Source organism: Saimiri boliviensis, chromosome 14 (assembly GCF_048565385.1).
Source record: "Saimiri boliviensis isolate mSaiBol1 chromosome 14, mSaiBol1.pri, whole genome shotgun sequence".
Lineage (NCBI taxonomy): Eukaryota > Metazoa > Chordata > Mammalia > Primates > Cebidae > Saimiri > Saimiri boliviensis.
The window spans coordinates 2,664,817-2,684,162 of record NC_133462.1 but is presented as its reverse complement, the minus strand read 5'-3'; the positions used below and the strand labels follow the sequence as shown (position 1 = coordinate 2,684,162).

The 19,346-nt window shown below is 55.8% G+C and overlaps 1 protein-coding gene across 4 annotated transcripts; it reads left to right on the top strand.

Annotated features, from left to right (window-relative positions):
- Positions 1 to 219: 219 nt before the first annotated feature.
- On the top strand, positions 220 to 16,173 carry ZNF444 (zinc finger protein 444). Of its 4 annotated transcripts, none has more exons than XM_039466173.2 (5): positions 220 to 395; positions 5,223 to 5,390; positions 5,907 to 6,224; positions 12,438 to 12,546; positions 14,851 to 16,173. In XM_039466173.2, exons 3-5 carry the CDS (start codon positions 5,928 to 5,930, stop codon positions 15,423 to 15,425), a joined length of 981 nt encoding a protein of 326 aa, XP_039322107.1. In that variant the 5' UTR covers positions 220 to 395; positions 5,223 to 5,390; positions 5,907 to 5,927; the 3' UTR covers positions 15,426 to 16,173. The 4 variants fall into 4 exon arrangements, with proteins under 4 accessions (XP_039322107.1, XP_039322105.1, XP_074241979.1 ...); XM_039466171.2 differs by lacking the exon at positions 220 to 395 and adding an exon at positions 737 to 839; XM_074385878.1 differs by lacking the exon at positions 220 to 395 and adding an exon at positions 847 to 3,822.
- Positions 16,174 to 19,346: the final 3,173 nt, after the last annotated feature.

Genomic DNA, 19,346 nt, shown 5'->3' with positions numbered 1-19,346 from the left:
GGGAAATGTAGTCCAAAGCCTGATCCGCTCAGCGAGCCCGCGACAGTAGCGCCATCAAGGCCCAGTAGGCCGCAGACGACGCTTTTGTGCATCTTGGGAAATGTAGTTCCAGTGTTGGCGAAGGCGCCATGCGATGACAAAACGGGGTGAGCCCGCGGTGAGGGCCAATGGGCAGCCGCCTTTGCCGCGGTGCTTCCTGGGAGGTGTAGTTCGGGGCGAGGCCGGGGCCGCAAGAAGCGGGTTGTTGGACTGAACGATAGACTCGGAGTCTGGGGTGACGGGAGGGGGACGGTGGAGTTTGGCGCAAAGCCTGCCGGGGCATGGAGTCCCGAGGAGCTTTGTGCGCATGTGCGGGGAGGTGAGGGGGCTTGGGGGGCCTCGCCTGAGAGAGTAAGGTGAGTGAGGGGGGAAGGAGGGAGGGATTGGAGCGGGGCGGTTGGAAGAGGGAGGGACCAGCGGTACTACGGGAAGAGGGGCGCCGGGGGCCTCTGGAGGGAGAGATGGGAGACTAGGGGGTAGGGGAGGAGAAGGGGGCTGAGTGATGGGGGAGGGACTGGGAGAGAGAACTAGAGGGGGAGGGGCTTGGAGAGGGAGGTGTGGGTAGTGGGAGGGGGTCGTGGATCCTGAGGTCCTGGACGCGGGAGAGAGAAGCTGAGGGAGGGGGCGGGGGAGGGACGGCTGGGGGAGGGGCGGGGAGGGGCGGGGCGGAGGGGAGGGGAGGGGAGGGCCAGATGGGGGAGGGGACGCAAGCAGGGGGTGGGCTGTGAGATGAAAGCTCAGTGGGATGCTGGACCCTGCAAGGAGGTGCGGGGGCGCCGGGACCGGACCCCTTCGGAAAGGTTTGCGGGAAGGGCTTCGGGGACGGGGTGGTCGTAACGTAGGTACGGTGCAGGCGGCTCATTTCGTGCACTGCTTTTGCAAGTGCAACTTCTGCAGAGCTGTGGGATTCCTGACGATGAGAGTCGGTGCCCTGTTTTGCTGCTTCCTCCATGAAGAGCACCTGCCTTTTTAGCTGGCTGCAAGGCATTAGGTTCGGTGACGTGTAAAGTGCTTAGAAACTGTGCTTATTATCATCTGAAGTTGACCCCTGCCACCTCTGCCCCAGTCAGGAGGAAGTCACCCTCCTTTATATCCTATTTTAGCGCCCATTCCAATTTACACGTAGTGTTTTCAGTCTGTGTGCGTGTTCACAGCAGTGTCTCCCGGCACCTCGCAGAGAACCTTCTGCAAAGTAACCCTAAGTCTCGGCACTCACTAGCCGGGTGTGGGTCTCAGCATTTTTGGTATCACTCCACAGCCAAGGAAATGGAGATACCATGTACTACAAAAGGTGCCTTGTACCTTGTCCAAGGACACAGAGCCGGTAGGAGGCAGAGCTGGAATTTGCTCCAGGGCCTTTGTGCTGTGGGTAAATATTTGTCCAGTGGGCTAGCGGCTCTCAACCAGGAGTGGTTTTGTCCCCCAGGGGACACGTGGCAATGTCTGGAGACTTTTTTTGTTGTCCCAAGTGGGGAAGTGCCCCTGGCATCTCCTGGAAAGAGGCAGAGATGCTGGTGGGCCTTGTATGTGGCACAGGATAGCCCCTCCCCCACCACCACTCAGAGTCATCCAGGCTCAAGTGCCATTCATGTGGAGGTTGGGAAACTCCAGTAGACAAACCGGTCTTCGTGGAGAACTGACTCTTTGGAGGGCCACTTCTAACTTAGGCTCCCAGCAGCCTCTTGAGAGGAAGGAGCTGTTGTTAGTCCTGTGTCACAGGAGGAGAAAGGAAGCACAGAGAGGGCAGGTCACACGTCCACAGTGACACAGCTGCTGAGTGGCAGAGCTGGAAGTTGAAGCCAGCCAGCCAAGCTCCACAGACTCAGTCACGACGTTGACATGATATTAACACAGGATGCGTGGGTGCTGGTGACATGGTACTAGGTGGATCTGGTGTGGACTCTGGAATCACATCTGGGTCCCATTTGTGGCTCCATCACTCTCTGAGCATCTCCCTGTGGTATAAGGGGACCCATCTCCCCAGAGCTCACGGGTCTGTTGGGAACCCATCTTCCCAGCTCACAGGTCTGTCTGCAAGACATCCAAGGTGCCTGGCTCTAGGCTGGACTGTGCTTTGCAGACACAGACAGCTAGATGGCAGGCTTACAGCTGTTGAATGCATGTAGCACAGGATGCTCATTGGATGCTAGGGTGGATTTACACGCTGCCTTACTTTTCAGCATGTGCTGTCTTGGGGGCAGGCCCCGTGCTGGGTGGCCCCAGGGACTCAGAGAAGAGTTGGACCTGGTCCCTGCCCAAAAGAGCTTACTTTCTGGACAGCCCAGGGCGTAGTGTGACTTGTGTTCACCTCTGAGGTTGCAGACAGAATCAGCTTGACGCCTATGGCCTTGCTCCCTGGCAGAAATTCCTCCCCAGCACCAGAGGGATCTTTTTTTGATAACAGAGCAGGCATCTCTGTGGCTTTTGAGACTCGGATCTGGCCCGGGTGTTCTAATAAGCCTTCCTGCCTGCTCCCAGGTTAATCAGTCTTTAAACCGATGGGTGGGCCAGGTGGAAGGTGATGCTGTGGCCTGGCTCTGAAGCCAGACAGACATGGATGTGCGAGTCCAGACTCTGGCACGTGTGAGCTGAGTGACTTTGGGCGAGACATCTCCACTTTCTCCGTCTGCAACTCGGGGGTAATAATGCCAACCTCCTGGGATTGATCAGCCTATAAAGCCTGAACCCAGGAGGGGGAGGTTGCGGTGAGCCGAGATCACGCCATTGCACTCCAGCCTGGGTAACAAGAGCGAAACTCCGTCTCATTAAAAAAAAAAAAAAAAAAAAAAAAAAAAAAAAAAGGCCGGACCCAGTGGCTCACACCTATAATCCCAGCACTTTGGGAGGCCAAGACCATCCTGGTCAACATGGTGAAACGCTGTATCTACTAAAAATACAAAAAATTAGCTGGGCATGGTGGCGCACGCCTGTAGTCCCAGCTACTCGGAAGGCTGAGGCAGGAGAAGTGCTTGAACCCAGGAGGTGACGGAGGTTGCGGTGAGCCGAGATCGAGCCCCTGCACTCCAGCCTGGGTAACAAGAGCGAAACTCTGTCTCAAAAAAAAAAAAAAAAAGTTTTTGAATGCTAGCCAGAATGCTGGGGTTGGAATTTGTAGTCGCTTGTGCGCATGGAGCTTAAATTGTAGTGAAGAAAGCACACAGATATCGTAACACTAGATCTTGCTAAATACTAAAAGAAAATCAATAAGGGTGCCGTGTTAGCCGCTGGGCAAAGGCACGTGGGTGCAGCATTGGAGGGGGTGATCTGGGGAGGCTCTCCAAGAGGGGAGTGATTGCACTGAGGCCTCAGTCATGAGGAGTCAGGTAAGCAAAGATCAAGGGGGAGGCAGCAGTAGGTGCAGAGGCCATGGGGTGGGCACTAGCCTTCGGTCTGGGAAGATGGAGAGTGAGCCAGACCCGGTGTGGTGGTGGCTCACGCTTATAATCCCCACACTTTGAGAGGCCAAGGTGGGAGGATCACTTGAGTCCAGGAGTTTGAGACCAGCCTGGGCAATATAGTGAGACCCCGTCTCTACAAAAAAATATAAAAATTAGCTGGGTGTGGTGGTGTGCACCTGCGGTCCCAGCTACTCGGGAGGCTGAGCCGGGAGGATGGCTTGAGCCCAGGAGGTCGGAACTGCAGTAAGCCGAGAGGTCACACTGCTGCACTCCAGCTGGGGTGACGAGAGACAGCCAAGGGAGCCACTGTGGCTGCAGCATAGACCATCAGGAAGCGAGGAAGAGACGAGAAAGCAGCACCCGGCTGCATGGCCTCGCGGCCACAGTAAGGAATTTGCATTTTGACCGTCGTAGGAAGCAGTTGGAGGGTGTCGAGCAGGGACTGATGAGGATTTACAGTGAAAAAGTGTTTGTGATCGCTGTGGAATGATTCCACTTGAGGTGGCGAGAGCAGGCGGACACAAGAGGGCCTTGAGGCAGCCGCCCCAGCAACAAGCTGATGTTTGTGTTGGCGACATGGCGGTCAGGAGCCCAGGCGGAAGACTGTCTGAACGCAGACTTCCTCTCAGACCTCGCTGGCTAGAGGCAGATGACGTGGCCACCCACTGCCTCGTGGTCAAGGGGACTTTGCTGTGGTTCCTTATACAGGCCAAGCTGCTGTCATGACGAGACCCCAAGTACCATGCCCAACAGAAGACAGCACTGATTCTTTTCTCCCATACTAGTCCATAGGAGTTAGCTGGGACGGCCGGCGCCTGAGCCCCATGGGGTCATCAGGGCCCCCGGTGTCCTTGAGGTTCGGGGTCGGCAGTCCTTCTGTGAAGAGCCAGTGAGTAACTATCTCTGGCTCTGTGGGCAGCCTCGCCGGCTGTCCAGACCCTGTCACAGGCACTCAGTAGGTCCAAGGCAGCCGTGGACAGTGCGTGACACCTGCTAATCCCAAACGTGACTGGGCCGCAGTGTGCTCGGCCGGGCTACAGACTCATTGTCTGCATCCATTCAAATTCATAAGCTGGCACCCTGGTCCCCCGTGTGATGGAGCCGGGAGGCAGGGCCCTCTTGCATGGGATTAGTGCCCTTCCAAGAAGAGACAGGAGAGCTGGCTGCCCACCTCTCTCACTGCCCTGTGAGGACACAGGAGGAGGCCGTCCGCAGCCCGCAGGAGGCACTCACTCAAACCCAACAGTACTGGCCCCCAGACCGCAGACTCCCCAAGAAGGGACTGAGACAGGCTGCCGGGTGAGCATTGTGGACTGAGCTGCTTAAACAACACGAGTCGATTTCTCAGTTCTGCGGGCCAGAAGGTCAGAATGCCGGCATGGCTGGTGCCCGGTGAGGGCCTCTGCCGGGCTCTGGGAGGCCTCCTTGCTGTGTGCTCCTCTTAGCAGAGATGGACAGATTCCTGGTGTCCCTTCCTCTTTTAGGGTCACAGTCCTTTTAAAAGGCCCAGCTCTTGTGACCTCAGTTAACCTCCATTACCAGCTAAAAGCTCCATCTCCAAATACCGTCACATAGCGTGAGATCTTCCACACGTGAATTCTGGGGGACAGATTCAGGCCACAGCAGTTAGTTGGGGTGGCTTCTGAGCAGACTGCAAAGTGTCCGCTGCCAGGGTGTGGGGTGCTCTGCCCCACGAGTCCAGCGAGGGTGGTGCTGAGGGTACCCCGCTGCTGCCAGGCCTGCTGCAAGCTCTTCCCGTGTTTTCCGGTTGAATCCTCTGGACAGGCTGTGGGAGGAGCTGCAGGACTGAGGTACCAAGGCTCGGAGCCCAGCGAGGGGCCAAGCTGGGGCTTGACCCTGTGGGATTCCAGGAAGCAGACACCGTTTCCTCACCACCCGAGTGCGTGCCACCCCTTACGCAGACTTCTTTGCCCCCTGGGACACGCGGGGCAGGTGAGTGCTTTATCTTACAGGAGAAACTGAGGCACACAGGCCAGCCCTATCCTGGACACATGGGAGGCTCAGAAGCAAGGGTTCCACACCCAGCACAGTGGCTCACGCCTGCAATCCCAGCACTTCGGAAGCCTGAGGCTGGTGGATTGCTCGAGGTCGGGAGTTTGAGACCAGTTTGGCTAATGTGTGAAACCCCGTCTCTACTAAAAATACAAAAATTAGCTGGGTGTGGTGGTGAGCGCCTGTAATCCCAGCTACTCGGGAGGCTGAGGCAGGAGGATCACCTGAACCCGGGAGCCGAGGTTGCGGTGAGCTGAGATTGCATCACTGCACTCCAGCCTGGGTGACAGAGAGACTCTGGTTAAAAACAGGAGTGTGGGTCCTGGTATGAGTCTGGGCATCACAGGCGGGGGTCCGGACGGTGAGGATCTCGGTGGGAGGGCGGAGCGGGGGAGGCCTGGTGGACTGGGGTCTTGGCTCTGGGGGCAGGGTTCTAACTGGTTTGTGCCCTTGCAGGCGCTGCCGTCCGGAGGCCCCATGGAGGTGGTGGTGCCCGTGAAGCAGGAGGCCGAGGGCCTGGCTCTGGACTCTCCATGGCACCGCTTCCGCCGCTTCCACCTGGGTGACGCGCCAGGCCCTCGGGAGGCGCTGGGGCTGCTCCGCGCCCTGTGCCGGGACTGGCTGCAGCCCGAGGTGCACACCAAGGAGCAGATGCTGGAGCTGCTGGTGCTGGAACAGTTCCTGAGCGCGCTGCCTGCGGACACGCAGGCCTGGGTGTGCAGCCGCCAGCCGCAGAGCGGGGAGGAGGCGGTGGCCCTGCTGGAGGAGCTCTGGGTGAGCCTGGCAGGGCTGGGACGGGGTGGTGGGGGGGAGGGGGAGGGGAGGGGGAGGGGGAGCCACCAGGAGGCTGAGGGCGGAACACCGCCTAACCCCGAAAACCAGCGAGACACACCGTGGGAAGGCCGAGGTACAGGGCGGAGGGACAGTCCACATGGGGCACCCTCCATCCCAGCACCAGCCGCAGTCAGGAGGCCCTAAGGCCCAGGCGTACTTGCCAGCTCTCTCAAAGGACGCATAGCCACGTTCACAGTCAGGAGGACGCGCTGGAAGCAGCTGGGCAGAGGGCCGGGAAGACGTCCCAGAGAACAGCCATCCCTCACTCCTCCCGAACGGCAGGGATGTTCCTCAGACTGGGAGTCCTGGGTTCTTACTGGAGTCTGACCTCAGCCTCCAGCCCCCTGAAGGTCAAGGATGTCACCTGGCTCAAACTCCACTCCAAATCCATCTTGCTGTGGGCTGGCCTTAGGCCCCCCGGGCAGGCAGACTGTCCTCACGCCGGAGGCTCCAGGGGCTGAGAAGTGACCTCCCAGGGGCGGAGGGCAAAAGCCAGGCCTCTCACTGGGCAGTTTGGATTCTTGAGCACACGGCAGGCCTGTGCCGAGTCACTGTCTGGGCGAAGGCTGGGTGCACAGCCACACACATTCGCTTACATCGTCCGTGGCTGACTCTTGCCACGTCGACGACAACAGACGGCCTGAGAAGCCGGGAGCGTTGACCGCCTGGCCCCGGAAAGGAGGCCAGGAGCCTGGCTTAGAGGGCCCTGTCCGGGCGGACGTGCAGTGTGAGCTGCAGATGCCATCTGAAGGGTTCTAGCCGCCACCTTCAAAAAGGTGAAAAGAAACTGGTGAATTTAGTTTTAATAACCTACGTCAGCAACTCCACTGTCCTTTCATTACGCGGCCGGCAGCTGCCGTGTGGGGCGTGCGTGATGAGCAGCGGGCAGCCAGAGACATCTGAGAAGAGTGGGTCCAGGCCACGGGAACAGCCAGTGCAAAGGCCCTGGGGCGCCTCTAGCAGCAGAGGGGCCCGGGTGTGAGGGGTGTTCGCAGCAAGGCTAGAGTCCCCAGTGGCAGGAGGGTGAAGGGTCAGAGCAGTCAGGTGTTCCTTCTGAGTGCATACCGAGTGCCTGGTGGGGGCTGAGATGGAGCAGCAGAAAGGTGGCATCTCGGTGAGGCAATGCGAGCAGAGTCCACGGCAGCCAGGCGTCCTTCCTTTCTTCCCGTGAAGGCTGCCAGCGGCCTCGTCCGTCTCCCTGCTCATGCGGCCTGCCCGGCCCCCAAACACTGCCCGCCTTCTGTCGGGAATACAGCTTGCCCCGCCTCCGCTCCCACCTCCCAGCACTTCTGTGCTGACTCTGGCTTCTCTATCCTCACCCTCCTTCCAGGCCATTGTTCCCCGAAGTGGGTTGTAACAAATCACCACAAGGCCAGCGGCTGGCAAATCACCCAAGTCTGTAATTGTAGTGGAGGTCAGAAGTCCAAAATGGGTCTCACGGCCCAAAATCCAGGTGTCTGCAGAGCCATGGTCCTTCTCAAGCTTCTGGAGGCTGTCCACGTTCCGTGGCTCCTGGCCCGTCCTCCGTCCTCAGAGTGCTGCACTCCGACCTCTGCTTCCATTCCCGTCACTTCTCTGACCTTGACCCTATTAGGTCCTGTGGTCATCTCATTTAAGTTTTAAGCTCTGGGATGCATGTGCAGAACGCATAGGTTTGTTACATAGGTATACGTGTGCCAGGGTGGTTTGCCGCACCCATCACCCCTCATCTGGGTTTTAAGCCCCACATGCCTCAGGTGTTTGTCCTGATGCTCTCCCTCCCCTAATCCTCTATACCCCAACAGGCCCTGGTGTATGATGTTCCCCTCCCTGTGTCCATGTGTTATTATTCAGCTTCCACACAGTTATGAGAACACGCAGTGTTTGATTTTTCTGTTCCTGTGTTAGTTTGCTGAGGATTATGGTTTCCAGCTTCACCCTTGTCCCTGCAAAGGACATGAACTCATCCTTTTTCGTGGCTGCGTAGTATTCCATGGTGTACCGTGACCACATCTTAGGATGCCTGCGATGACATTGGGCCATCAGGATAATTCAGGGTAGCTTCCCGATGTCAGTGCTTAATTCCGTCCCGTCCGCAGAGTCCCCGTTGCCCTGAGACAGCATGTGACAGGTTCTGAGGATCAGGACGTGTCATGGGGCCATTATTCTGTCTGCCACAGAGGCGAGGTGAACGTGAGGTGAACCGGGGGTGGAATAGAACTCACGTGGAATCGGTCAGCATGGGTTACGCCCTTTCCAGTTTTCATGAATCTCAGAACAGGACCTGGCACGTGGGTGCTGTATAGGTAGATTTCAGCCACTGTTACTACTTTGACCTCATGCCATCTGTTTCTTTGGCATTAAAATGTTCTTTTAGGAAAGATGGTTAAAGTAGGTTGAGGTTGTTATTGCCTTTAATGTAGATATCTTGCAGAATAAATCCCTTCCATTTGGGGATGCAGTGGGAGTTCTACTGGTTAGTGAATCTAAAAGTTCAGGAATCAGCTGGGTGAAGTGGCTCACGCCTGTAATCCCAGCACTTTGGGAGGCCGAGGCAGGTAGATCACGAGATCAGGAGTTCGAGACCAGCCTGGCCAAGATGGTGAAATCCCATCTCTACTAAAAATATAAAAACTAGCTGGGCGTGGTGGCGGGCACCTGTAATCCCAGCTACTTGGGAGGCTGAGGCAGGAGAATCGCTTGAAGCCGGGAGTTGGATGTTGCAGTCAGCCAAGACTGTGCCACTGCACTCCAGCCTGGGTAACAGAGTGAGACTCTGTCTTAAAAAAAAAAAAAAAGTTGGATCACTGGGCTCCCAGGCCAGCAGGACTCCTGTGTGCTGCTCTCCGCTTACTCCGGGGCAAACCCCTCACTGTCTCTAACACCTCTCCTGTATCTGTTCTTCTCTTTAATGAGAGCAGGTCTCAGGCTCACAGCCTTCTCTTATTGGTGGCCACGTGGACTGGAATAATACTGCTGTGAGTGACTGGGTCTCCCGTGACATCTCTCTCTGCCACATGATACTGGCTTTCCATTTCCAGCAGTGATACAACATGGGCTTAAGTCTGTGTTGTTTTAGTTTTAGGCAAAAGTAGAGTAGTAACAGCCCCAGTGATCAGCACTGCAGCTGGCAGTGGTACACAGACAGCTGACATCTGCAGGCGTGGCTGTGGATTGGGGTTTCCTGGCACTGGTCTGTGGGTCCTTGCCTACCTCAGAGTTTTCACCGAGGCACTGCAGGATGAGGAAGAGGAGGACAGCCGAGGAGAGGCTCGTGTGCTGGTAGAAAGCGGTGAAGAGCGCCTGGAAACCTCTTGGCCTGCAGCGGAGGGAATGGCTGACCCCTCCCAGCCTCCTCTTGTGCTGCTTTGAAACACAGGGTTTGACAGGACGACAGGGCATAGCCGGCTTCCTCACTTCTGTGGAGAGAGAATCTGATCTGCCCAGCGCGGTCCAATGGCCTGGCTGTAGTCACTCAGCGTCTAGCCTCAGGCACACAATAGTCAGAGGGGACAGTCTGAGACGTGGGGGCAGGGTGTCCACCAGCAGGGAAATGAGAAAGGCTGGGAGGCCGGGAGAGGCAGGTCAAACCCGTACCTGGTTAGCGTGACACGAAGTGCCCCTGGGGCTCCAGAGGCAGCCAGGAGCACAGGAAAAGCGACAGGTTAGCTGTTCGGTGCAAAAGCAAAACCCAGCAGGAAAGCAGAGGACAGGCAGATGATCAAGCCCCAGACTCAACATTCGAAAAGAAATGCCAGAACAGCACAAACCTTCCGCAAGCAGACGAGGAGGAAAACCGGACACGGCGCAAACACCGGTGGTGGGAGCCGGCAGAGCTGGGCGACGGAGTAGACTTGAGAGCTGCTGAGAAGACCCCATTCCGTACATGCGATGCGTTCGGAGTCCTGGATGAAACGGACAGGTTCTAGGAAAATAGAAATCAACACATGCTCATGACGAAGTGGCAGGTGCAAGAGTCTGGAAACCAGAGGGGGGAGAAATAATCAAGGTGATTAAAGACCTTCCCTGATAGAAGGCCCTAGGTTCTGGCAGTTTCCATGTAAGTTCTGCCAGACCTCCAAGGAACTGACCATTCTTTTTGTTTGTTTGTTTGTTTGTTGTTTTTTTGAGGTGGAGTCTTGCTGTGTCGCCCAGGCCGGAGCGTAGTGGCGTGATCTCAGCTCACTGCAGTCTCTACCTCCCAGACTCAAGCAATTCTCCTGTCCCAGCCTCCTGAGTAGCTGGGATTACAGGCGCTTGCCACCACGCCTGCCTAATTTTTTTGTATTTTTAGTAGAGATGGGGTTTCATCATGTTGGCCAGGCCGGTCTCAAACTCCTGGCCTCAAGTGAGGCTGGAAAGGGTTACCCATTCCCTCCACAGCAGAAGAGGAGGCGGCCTCCCGGAGTGCAGTGGTACAATCTCCGCTCACTGCAATCTCTGTCTACGGTTTCAAGCGATTCTCCTGCCTCAGCCTCCCCATTATCTGGGATTATAGATGCCCCCCACCGCACTCGGCTAATTTTATATATTTTTAATAGAGAGGGGGCTTCACTGTGTTGGCCAGGCTGGTCTTGAACTCCTAACCTCAGGTGATCTCGCCATGGCCTCCCAAAGTGCTGGGATTACAGGTGTGAGCCACCTCGCCAGGCCCAAACAGTGTGCTTTTAAGGAAGACTGGGAATGCTTCCTGCTGAATCTTATCACCAGCCAGTCAAATTTTAGGTATTACTAATTTTCTTTTTCTTTCTTTTTTTTTTTTTTGAGGACAGAGTCTCACCCTGTGGCCCAGGCAGGAGTGCAATGGTGTGATCTCAGCTTACTTCAACTCCACCTCCCAGGGTTCAAGTGATTCTCCTGCCTCAGCCTCCTGAGTAGCTGGGATTACAGGCGCTCACCACCACATCCAGCTAATTTGGTTATCTTTAGTAGAGACAGGGTTTCGCCGTGTTGGCCAAGCTGGTCTCAAACTCCTGACCTTATGATCCACCTGCCTCAGCCTCCCAAAGTGCTGGGATTGCAGGCGTGAGTCACCATAACTGGCCTAGGCATTGCTAATTTTCACACCAACCATTGTTTTATGATCCAGGTACTCCTCTGGCCAAAAAGTTTTGAGATGGAAAAGGTGTGTGACACATGGGCCAGCTGTCATCAGCACGAGAAGAATTCTGATCCTCTTCCCTTGGGGACATGGTTTTATTTTGTTTTATTTTTATTTATTTATTTTTTTTTTAAGATGAAGTTTTGCTCTTGTTACCCAGGCTGGAGTGCAATGGCGTGATCTTGGCTCACCGCAACCTCTGCGTCCTGGGTTCAGGCAATTCTCCTGCCTCAGCCTCCTGAGCAGCTGGGATTACAGGCACGTGCCACTATGCCCAGCTAATTTTTTTTGTATTTTTAGCAGAGATGGGGTTTCACCATGTTGACCAGGATGATCTCAATCTCCTGACCTCGTGATCCACCCGCCTCGGCCTCCCAAAGTGCAGGGATTACAGGCTTGAGCCACCGTGCCCAGCCGGGGACATGGTTTTAAATGAATGCTGTACCAGTGCAGAGAAACCACAGCCAGAGTTGGACTGAAACTTTTTAAACTTGGTCTTCCTGGCTGGTGCCATCCCGCTTGGCAGCTTTTCTGCCGTCTTACACCAAGAAAAGTTGTTTCTGAACCTCGTTGACTTTCTTCCACATTGAAAGTAGCTCTCGTATTCTGCATTTTGTTAAGGAGTTTGCACTTTATCCAAAGGGCAGGAACAAGCTGAAGACAGACCTGAGGCAGGTGTATTAGGTACTTCTTGCTGCGTGACAGATAACCCCAAACTCGGGTGTAAAACAGCAAACCTCTGTTAGCTCAGAAAGCCCCTGCGGGCCAGGAGTTTGGGGCCAGCTCCAGGGTCTCCGGTGAGCTCACAGTGGCAGTGTGGGCCGGGCTGTCATTTGAAGGCCGGTGGTTTCCAGACGGCTCCCCCTGGCAGGGGGTGGCAGGAGGCCTTGGTTCCTCGCCTGTGGGCCTCTCTGTGGGTGGCCTCTGTCCTCCAGCATGACTGCGGCTTCCCTGCAGCAGGGATGGGATTCCACAGCTGGCCGACCGTGTCAGGAGCAGGAGGAACAGAGGCCCTCACTCCGGTTTGGCCCTCACTCCGATTTCTGGGTTCCAAATGTGCGCTCTCATTTCAGGGGCCAGCAACCTCCCCCGATGGGTCATCAGCAACGGGGGTGCCTCAGGACGCGACGCAGGGCCCCGGCACGGCCGGTGGCAAAGAGGACAGTGGGATGGTTCCCTTAGGTGAGCCAGTGGTCTCCCTGATTCTCCCTGCCAGCCCGCAGCACTGAGGGGTTGTTCGGTGAACAGTCCTGGCACCAGGGCAAGGGCAGACTTGGACCCCTACCCTTGAGGAGCCCCAGGGTTTGGACCCAAGGCCCAGCGCTAGGGGGTGCTGGTGGGCCCCGGCGTCAGAGGTTGGAAGTGCATGTGGGCCTCAGGGTGGGAGATCCACCCATCCATCCATATATCAGGCATCCACCTATCCATCATCCCCCTTCAGTCTATCCATTCCTGCCATACAGCTACTCATTCACCCATCCAACCAGCCATCATTCATCTATCCCCGCTCACACCAATCCCACCTTCCCTCTGTCATCCATCCATCATCACCCACCCATTCATCCATCTGCTTATCCACCCATGTACCCACCTATTCAGCATCTGTCCATCCACCATCATCCATCCACCATCCATCCATCCATCCATCCATCCATCCTCCACCCTCACATTCATCATCTACCCACCCGTCATCCATCCATCATCCATCATGCATCCATCCATCATCCATCATGCATCCATCCATCATCCATCAATCCATCCACCATCCATCCATCATGCATCCATCCATCCATCATCCACCCTCACATTCATCATCTTCCCACCCATCATGCATCCATCATCCATCATGCATCCATCATCGATCAATCCATCCATCATCCATCCATCCATCCATCATCCACCCTCACATTCATCATGTACCCATCCGTCAATCCATCCATCATCCATTCATCATCCATCCATCATTCATCAATCCATCCATCATCCATTCATCATCCATCCATCATCCATTCATCATCCATCCATCATTGATCATCTACCCTCACATTCATCATCTACTCATCCATCAATCCATCATCCATCCATCATCCATCCATCATCCATTCATCATCCATCCATCATCTACCCTCACATTCATCATCTACTCATCCATCAATCCATCCATCCATCATCCATTCATCATGCATCCATCATCCATCATCTACCCTCACATTCATCATCTACTCATCCATCAATCCATCATCCATCCATCATCCATCATCCATTCATCATGCATCCATCATCCATCATCTACCCTCACATTCATCATCTACTCATCCGTCAATCCATCCATCATCCATCATCCATCCATCATCCACCATCCACCCTCACATTCGTCATCTACTCATCCATCAATCCATCCATCATCCATCCATCATCCATTCATCATCTATTCATCATGCATCCATTATCCATCATCTACCCTCACATTCATCATCTACTCATCCATCAATCCATCCGTCATCCATCCATCATCCACCCTCACATTCATCATCTACTCATCTATCAATCCATCATCCATCCATCATCATTCATCATCCATCCCTCATGCATCCATCATCCATCATCTACCCTCACATTCATCATCTACTCATCCATCCATCATCATCCATCCATCATCCATCCATCAGTCCATCCATCATCCATCCATCCATCCATCATCCACCCTCACATTCATCATCTACTCATCCAATCCATCCATCATCTACCCTCACATTCATCATCTACTCATCCATCAATCCATCCATTCATCCATTCATCATCCATCATCTACCCTTACATTCATCATCTACTCATCCATCATCCATCCATCATCCATCATCCATCATCCATCAATCCATCATCCATCAATCCATCCATCCATCATCCATCATCCACCCTCACATTCATCATCTACTCATCCCTCAATCCATCCATCATCCATTCATCATCCAATCATCATCCATCATCCACCCTCACATTCATCATCTACTCATCCATCAATCCATCCATCATCCATCCATCATCCATTCATCATCCATCATCCATCAATCCATCCATCATCCATCCATCATCTACCCTTACATTCATCATCTACTCATCCATCAATCCATCCATCATCCATCATCCATCCATCCATCAATCCATCCATCATCCATCATCCATCATCCATCAATCCATCCATCATCCATCCATCCATCATCCATCAATCCATCCATCATCCATCCATCCATCATCTAACCATCTATCATGCAGCCAGGCATTAACTATTATGTATTTGGCATTGACTGTATGCCAGACTCTACTAGGTACCCGGGACAGAGGCATGAAGGAGAGCCCACAGCCCAGCCCTCTTCCCACCCCGGTAGTTTCTGCCTTTAAGCGTTCCCTGCTTGCCTCCTCCCAGCCAGTGCTGCGCCTGCCCCAGCCTGGTGCAGACCCAGACACTGACTCTGATTTCTTTTACAGCAGACACAGCCCCTGGGGCTCAGGGGCCGGTGGCTGGGGACTCCCAGGCTGTGCGCCCCTACAAGCAGGAGCCCAGCAGCCCCCCCTTGGCGCCTGGCCTGCCCGCCTTCCTGGCTGCCCCGGGCACCACGTCCTGCCCAGAGTGCGGCAAGACATCCCTGAAGCCAGCGCACCTGCTGCGCCACCGGCAGAGCCACTCCGGCGAGAAGCCGCACGCCTGCCCCGAGTGCGGCAAGGCCTTCCGGCGCAAGGAGCACCTGCGGCGCCACCGCGACACGCACCCTGGCAGCCCCGGGCCCGCGCTGCGTCCGCTGCCAGCCCGCGAGAAGCCCCACGCGTGCTGCGAGTGCGGCAAGACCTTCTACTGGCGCGAGCACCTGGTGCGCCACCGCAAGACGCACTCGGGAGCGCGGCCCTTCGCCTGCTGGGAGTGCGGCAAGGGCTTCGGACGCCGCGAGCACGTGCTGCGCCACCAGCGCATCCACGGCCGGGCAGCAGCGGCGGCCAGCGCACAGGGGGCGGCGGCCCCGGGCCCCGACGGCGGGGGCCCCTTCCCGCCCTGGCCCCTGGGGTAGCCAGCCGTGCGGTCGGTCGGTAGGAGCTGCCTCACCACCCCTTGATGCTGCCCCTAGGCCCTCCCTCCTCCTCCCATCGCCATAGCTTGGCCTCATCCCCTCCTCCTCCTTCCCGCCTGCCAGCTGCCTCCCTTATCTGAACTTCCCAGCGCCTTCCTCTCTCTTCAGCTTCTTTCCCCACATTTCACTTTCCTGCCCAGGTCTCACCAGCGCCTCCCTTTCTGATTCCTGGGCCTCTCTCGCTGTGAGAAGGGGCCTCTTTCTGATGTCTTCTTCTCCTCCTCTCTCTCTCCTGCTCCCAGCCTCCCTCTCCCTCCTCCATTCCTCTCTCCCGGCCTTTCTCTACCTCAAAAGCAGAGGTGAGGGCCTGGGATCCCTGAGGGGCAGGCGAGGAGCAGCTCAGGGGAGCAGTGGCAGGCCAGGCCCCCTTTATGAAGCGAAGGCTGAGGGAAAGGGATCTGGGTCTTCCCTAGGAATCCTTCCCCAGGACAGGTTCGGGGCCGGGAGGCAGCAGGTGATGGCTCTGACAGGCTGGACCCGGGGCCTGGCTGTGGGCTCCTTGGTCTTGCTGCCCCCTGTGACCCAGAGGCATGGGATGGACAGAGATGCCTGCCCCAGTGAAGCTGGGTGGGGACAGCAGGTCACCAGCATCCAGAAGGTCATAAACTCACTGTGTAGACCCGGAGTCTGAGCTCTGCCCAGTGCAAGTCACCAGCGTCCAGAGAGTAATAAAGTCACTGTGTGTAGACCCGGAGTCTGAGCTGTGTCTGGCGAAGCTGCCTCCCAGGGCTGAGCGTCGGGTGCCCAGGGCCTCTGGGGCCGGCTGTCTTGGCTCCCACTGCAGACTCTCCTGGCATGAGAGTGGCTCTGGGAGTCCGTGCAGCCGTAGGAGGCAGTGAGGAAGTTCGTCCTCAGGAGCGAGCCGTCCCCACCTCCATCCTACGGAGACGGGGATGAGGCTGGGGTTCCCAGAAGGGGCCTGCTGAGCACTACACGGAGTCAGGTTTTCATCTGAGCCCCTCAGCTTCCTGGCTGGGGACTTGCGGGCTGGTCACACCCCCTGAGCATCAGTTCTGCACCTGTGAGTGATGATAATGACACCCACCTCCCTTGCTAAGGCCGCTGTTCCCGGGGTGGCCCGTCCGTTCTGCCACGTGGGGAGTCCTCTCTAGCTGGAGCCATTGGCCGAGGCGGTGCTCTGCATTGGGGGCAGGCTTTGGCCAGTCACGTATTTCCAGGGAGCTGCCTCTTCCCTTGTCCCCAGCTCAGCAACTCCGGTTCCCCCTCTCCAGGGATGACATCGCCCACTTCTGCCGGGTGGACGAAGGGCAGTTGCCGGGCTTTGGAAAGTGGAGGATGAAAGCTCTGGTCTGACCACTCCTGCCGCCCAGTCCTGGGCCTGGCTTCACCCTAGTCCTTTCAGCTCCTGTGTGTCCAGTGCTTGAGCCTGGCAGGCATTCTGTGTCAAGACCTCCAAGGTCACTGCCTTGCAGCCGAGCCCCCACAGTCACCGCCTTGTGGCCGAGCCTCTCAGCGGTCACTGCCTTGCGCTCTGCTTCAGCTTCTGGCTCAGAGTCCAGTACCGGGGCAGGTATGGCCCATGCCGACTGCAAGGGCGTCTGGGAACACAGTCACCTGGACAGTCCAGTGCACATCACAGGAGCCTGGGTCTGCCTTCCAGACTCAGTGCGGGGAAGGTGCCAGGCCGTCCAGGAAAGGCAAGTGACTGCAGCACCCACCTCTTCAAACAGGACTCGTAATGCCCCCCTGGAAAGGGCCTGTTTTTGAAACTTAAAAATCAGGCTGGGTACGGTGGCTCGTACTGTAATCCCAGCACTTTGGGAGGCCAAAGTGGGCAGATCACCTGAGTTCAGGCGTTCAAGACCAGCCTGGCCAACAAGGTGAAACCCCGACTCTAATAAAAATAACAAAAATTAGCTGGGTGTGGTGGTAGACAACTGTAATCCCAACTACGTGGAAGGCTGAGGTGGGAGGATCACTAGAACCCGGAAGGTGGAGGTTGCAGTGAGCTGAGATTGTGCCACTGCACTCCAGCCTGGGTCACAGAGCAAGACTTCATCTCAAAAGAAAAAACATGAAAAGGTAACAAATGCAAAACACTTACAGGGACCCAGCACGTGATCTGAGCATGTTGGTTTCACACCGAGAGGTGAGGTTACAGATGTCGCCATGCTCACTGTGTAGGGGAGAAGGCAGGCTTGGAGAAGCCATGTTGTCTGCTTCAGACCTTCTGGAGGTAACTAGGAGGCAGGAGAGGGTGAGAGGTGAGGGTGTCAGGCCAGGGTCTGAGGATGGGGTTCTGATAACAGCACGCACTGTCTGTGAGGCCAGACCTTTTAAAAATCCAGCTTGTAGGCTGGGCACGGTGGCTCACACCTGTAATACCAGCACTTTGGGAGGCCGAGGCAGGTAGATCACAAGGTCAGGAGTTCAACACCAGCCTGGCTAACATGGTGAAACCCCGTCTCTACTAAAAAATACAAAAATTAGCCGGGCGTGGTAGCACATGCCTGTCATACTTAAGAGGCTGTGGCAGTAGAATCGCTTGAACCCGGGAGGCAGAGGTTGCAGTGAGCCAAGATTGCACCACTGCAGTCCAGCCTGGGTGACACAGCAAGACTCCGTCGCCAAAAAAAAAAAAGAAGACGGAAATAAACCCAACGGGTTCCCCTACCAACATCCACTGTGATGGAGCAGGTACCGTGAGGGCTCTCGTGTGACTCACAGCCCACCATGTCTGTTGGGCCCACCACATGTGCGATCTTTATCAACCCCAACACCACAGACCAGAGAACATCTGAATTGTGGTTTCCTGCTTCTGTCTTTTTTTTTTTTCTTGAGATGGAGTCTTGCTCTGTTGCCCAGGCTGGAGTGCAGTGGCGCAATCTCAGCCCACTGCAACCTCTGCCTCCCAGGTTCAAGCGATTCTCCTGCCTCAGCCTCCAGAGCAGCTGGGATTACAGGTACCCCACCACCAGCACCACACCCAGCTAATTTTTGTATTTTCAGTAGAGACGGGATTTTGCCATATTGGTCAGGCTGCTCTGGAACTTCTGACCTCGGGCAAGCCACTCACCATGGCCTCCCAAAATGCTGGGATTACAGGCATGAGCCACTACGCCTGGCTGCTCTGTCTTCATTGCTTGAGGGGTGAGATTGTTTTAAGAACCTGCCAGTAGCATGAGGTGATTTTTTTTTTTTTTAATTTTCTGTTTCCTCTCCTGGGGGCCCTGGCACTAGGAGCTCTGTCTGCACCCAGCAGGGGTAAGTTAATTCTACTCATTTTCCCATGGATGACCGCGTCTCCCCTCACCTCCTCCTCTCCGCAGCTAAAGGGTTCCGGCCATGGGGTTCCATACACCAGGCTCAAACGTCAGCCGTGCTGCTTGCTGTGGGAGGAGGCCGACGATAGGAGTATCTGGTCAAGCTGCTCCAGTCTTGGTCTCTCTCACAGATGATTGCTAACTGGGTCTCAAATCCATTTCATCTTTTTTTTTCCCCCCCGAGACAGAGTCTTGCTCTGTCACCCAGGCTGGAGTTTGGTGTTGCAATGATACCTCACCGCAGCCTCAAACTCCAGGGCTCCAAATCATCCTTCCACCTCAGCCACCTGAGTAAATGAGATCACAGGTGCATGCCACCCTGCTCAGCTAATTTTTGTGTTTTAAAAAATACAAATAGGGTCTCACCGTGTTGCCCAGGCCGGCCTCAAACTCGGCTCAAGAGATCCTCCTCCTTCAGCTTCCCAAAGTGCTGGGATTAGAGGTGTGAGCCCCCACAACCGCCCCCAAATGCATTCTAATTCCACTTCTCAAATTCGCCTGCAACTGTGCCTGTCTGTCCATCCTCATCCCCACCACTGTTGCAGGTCAGGCAGCCTCCTCTCTCTCCTTGGACAGC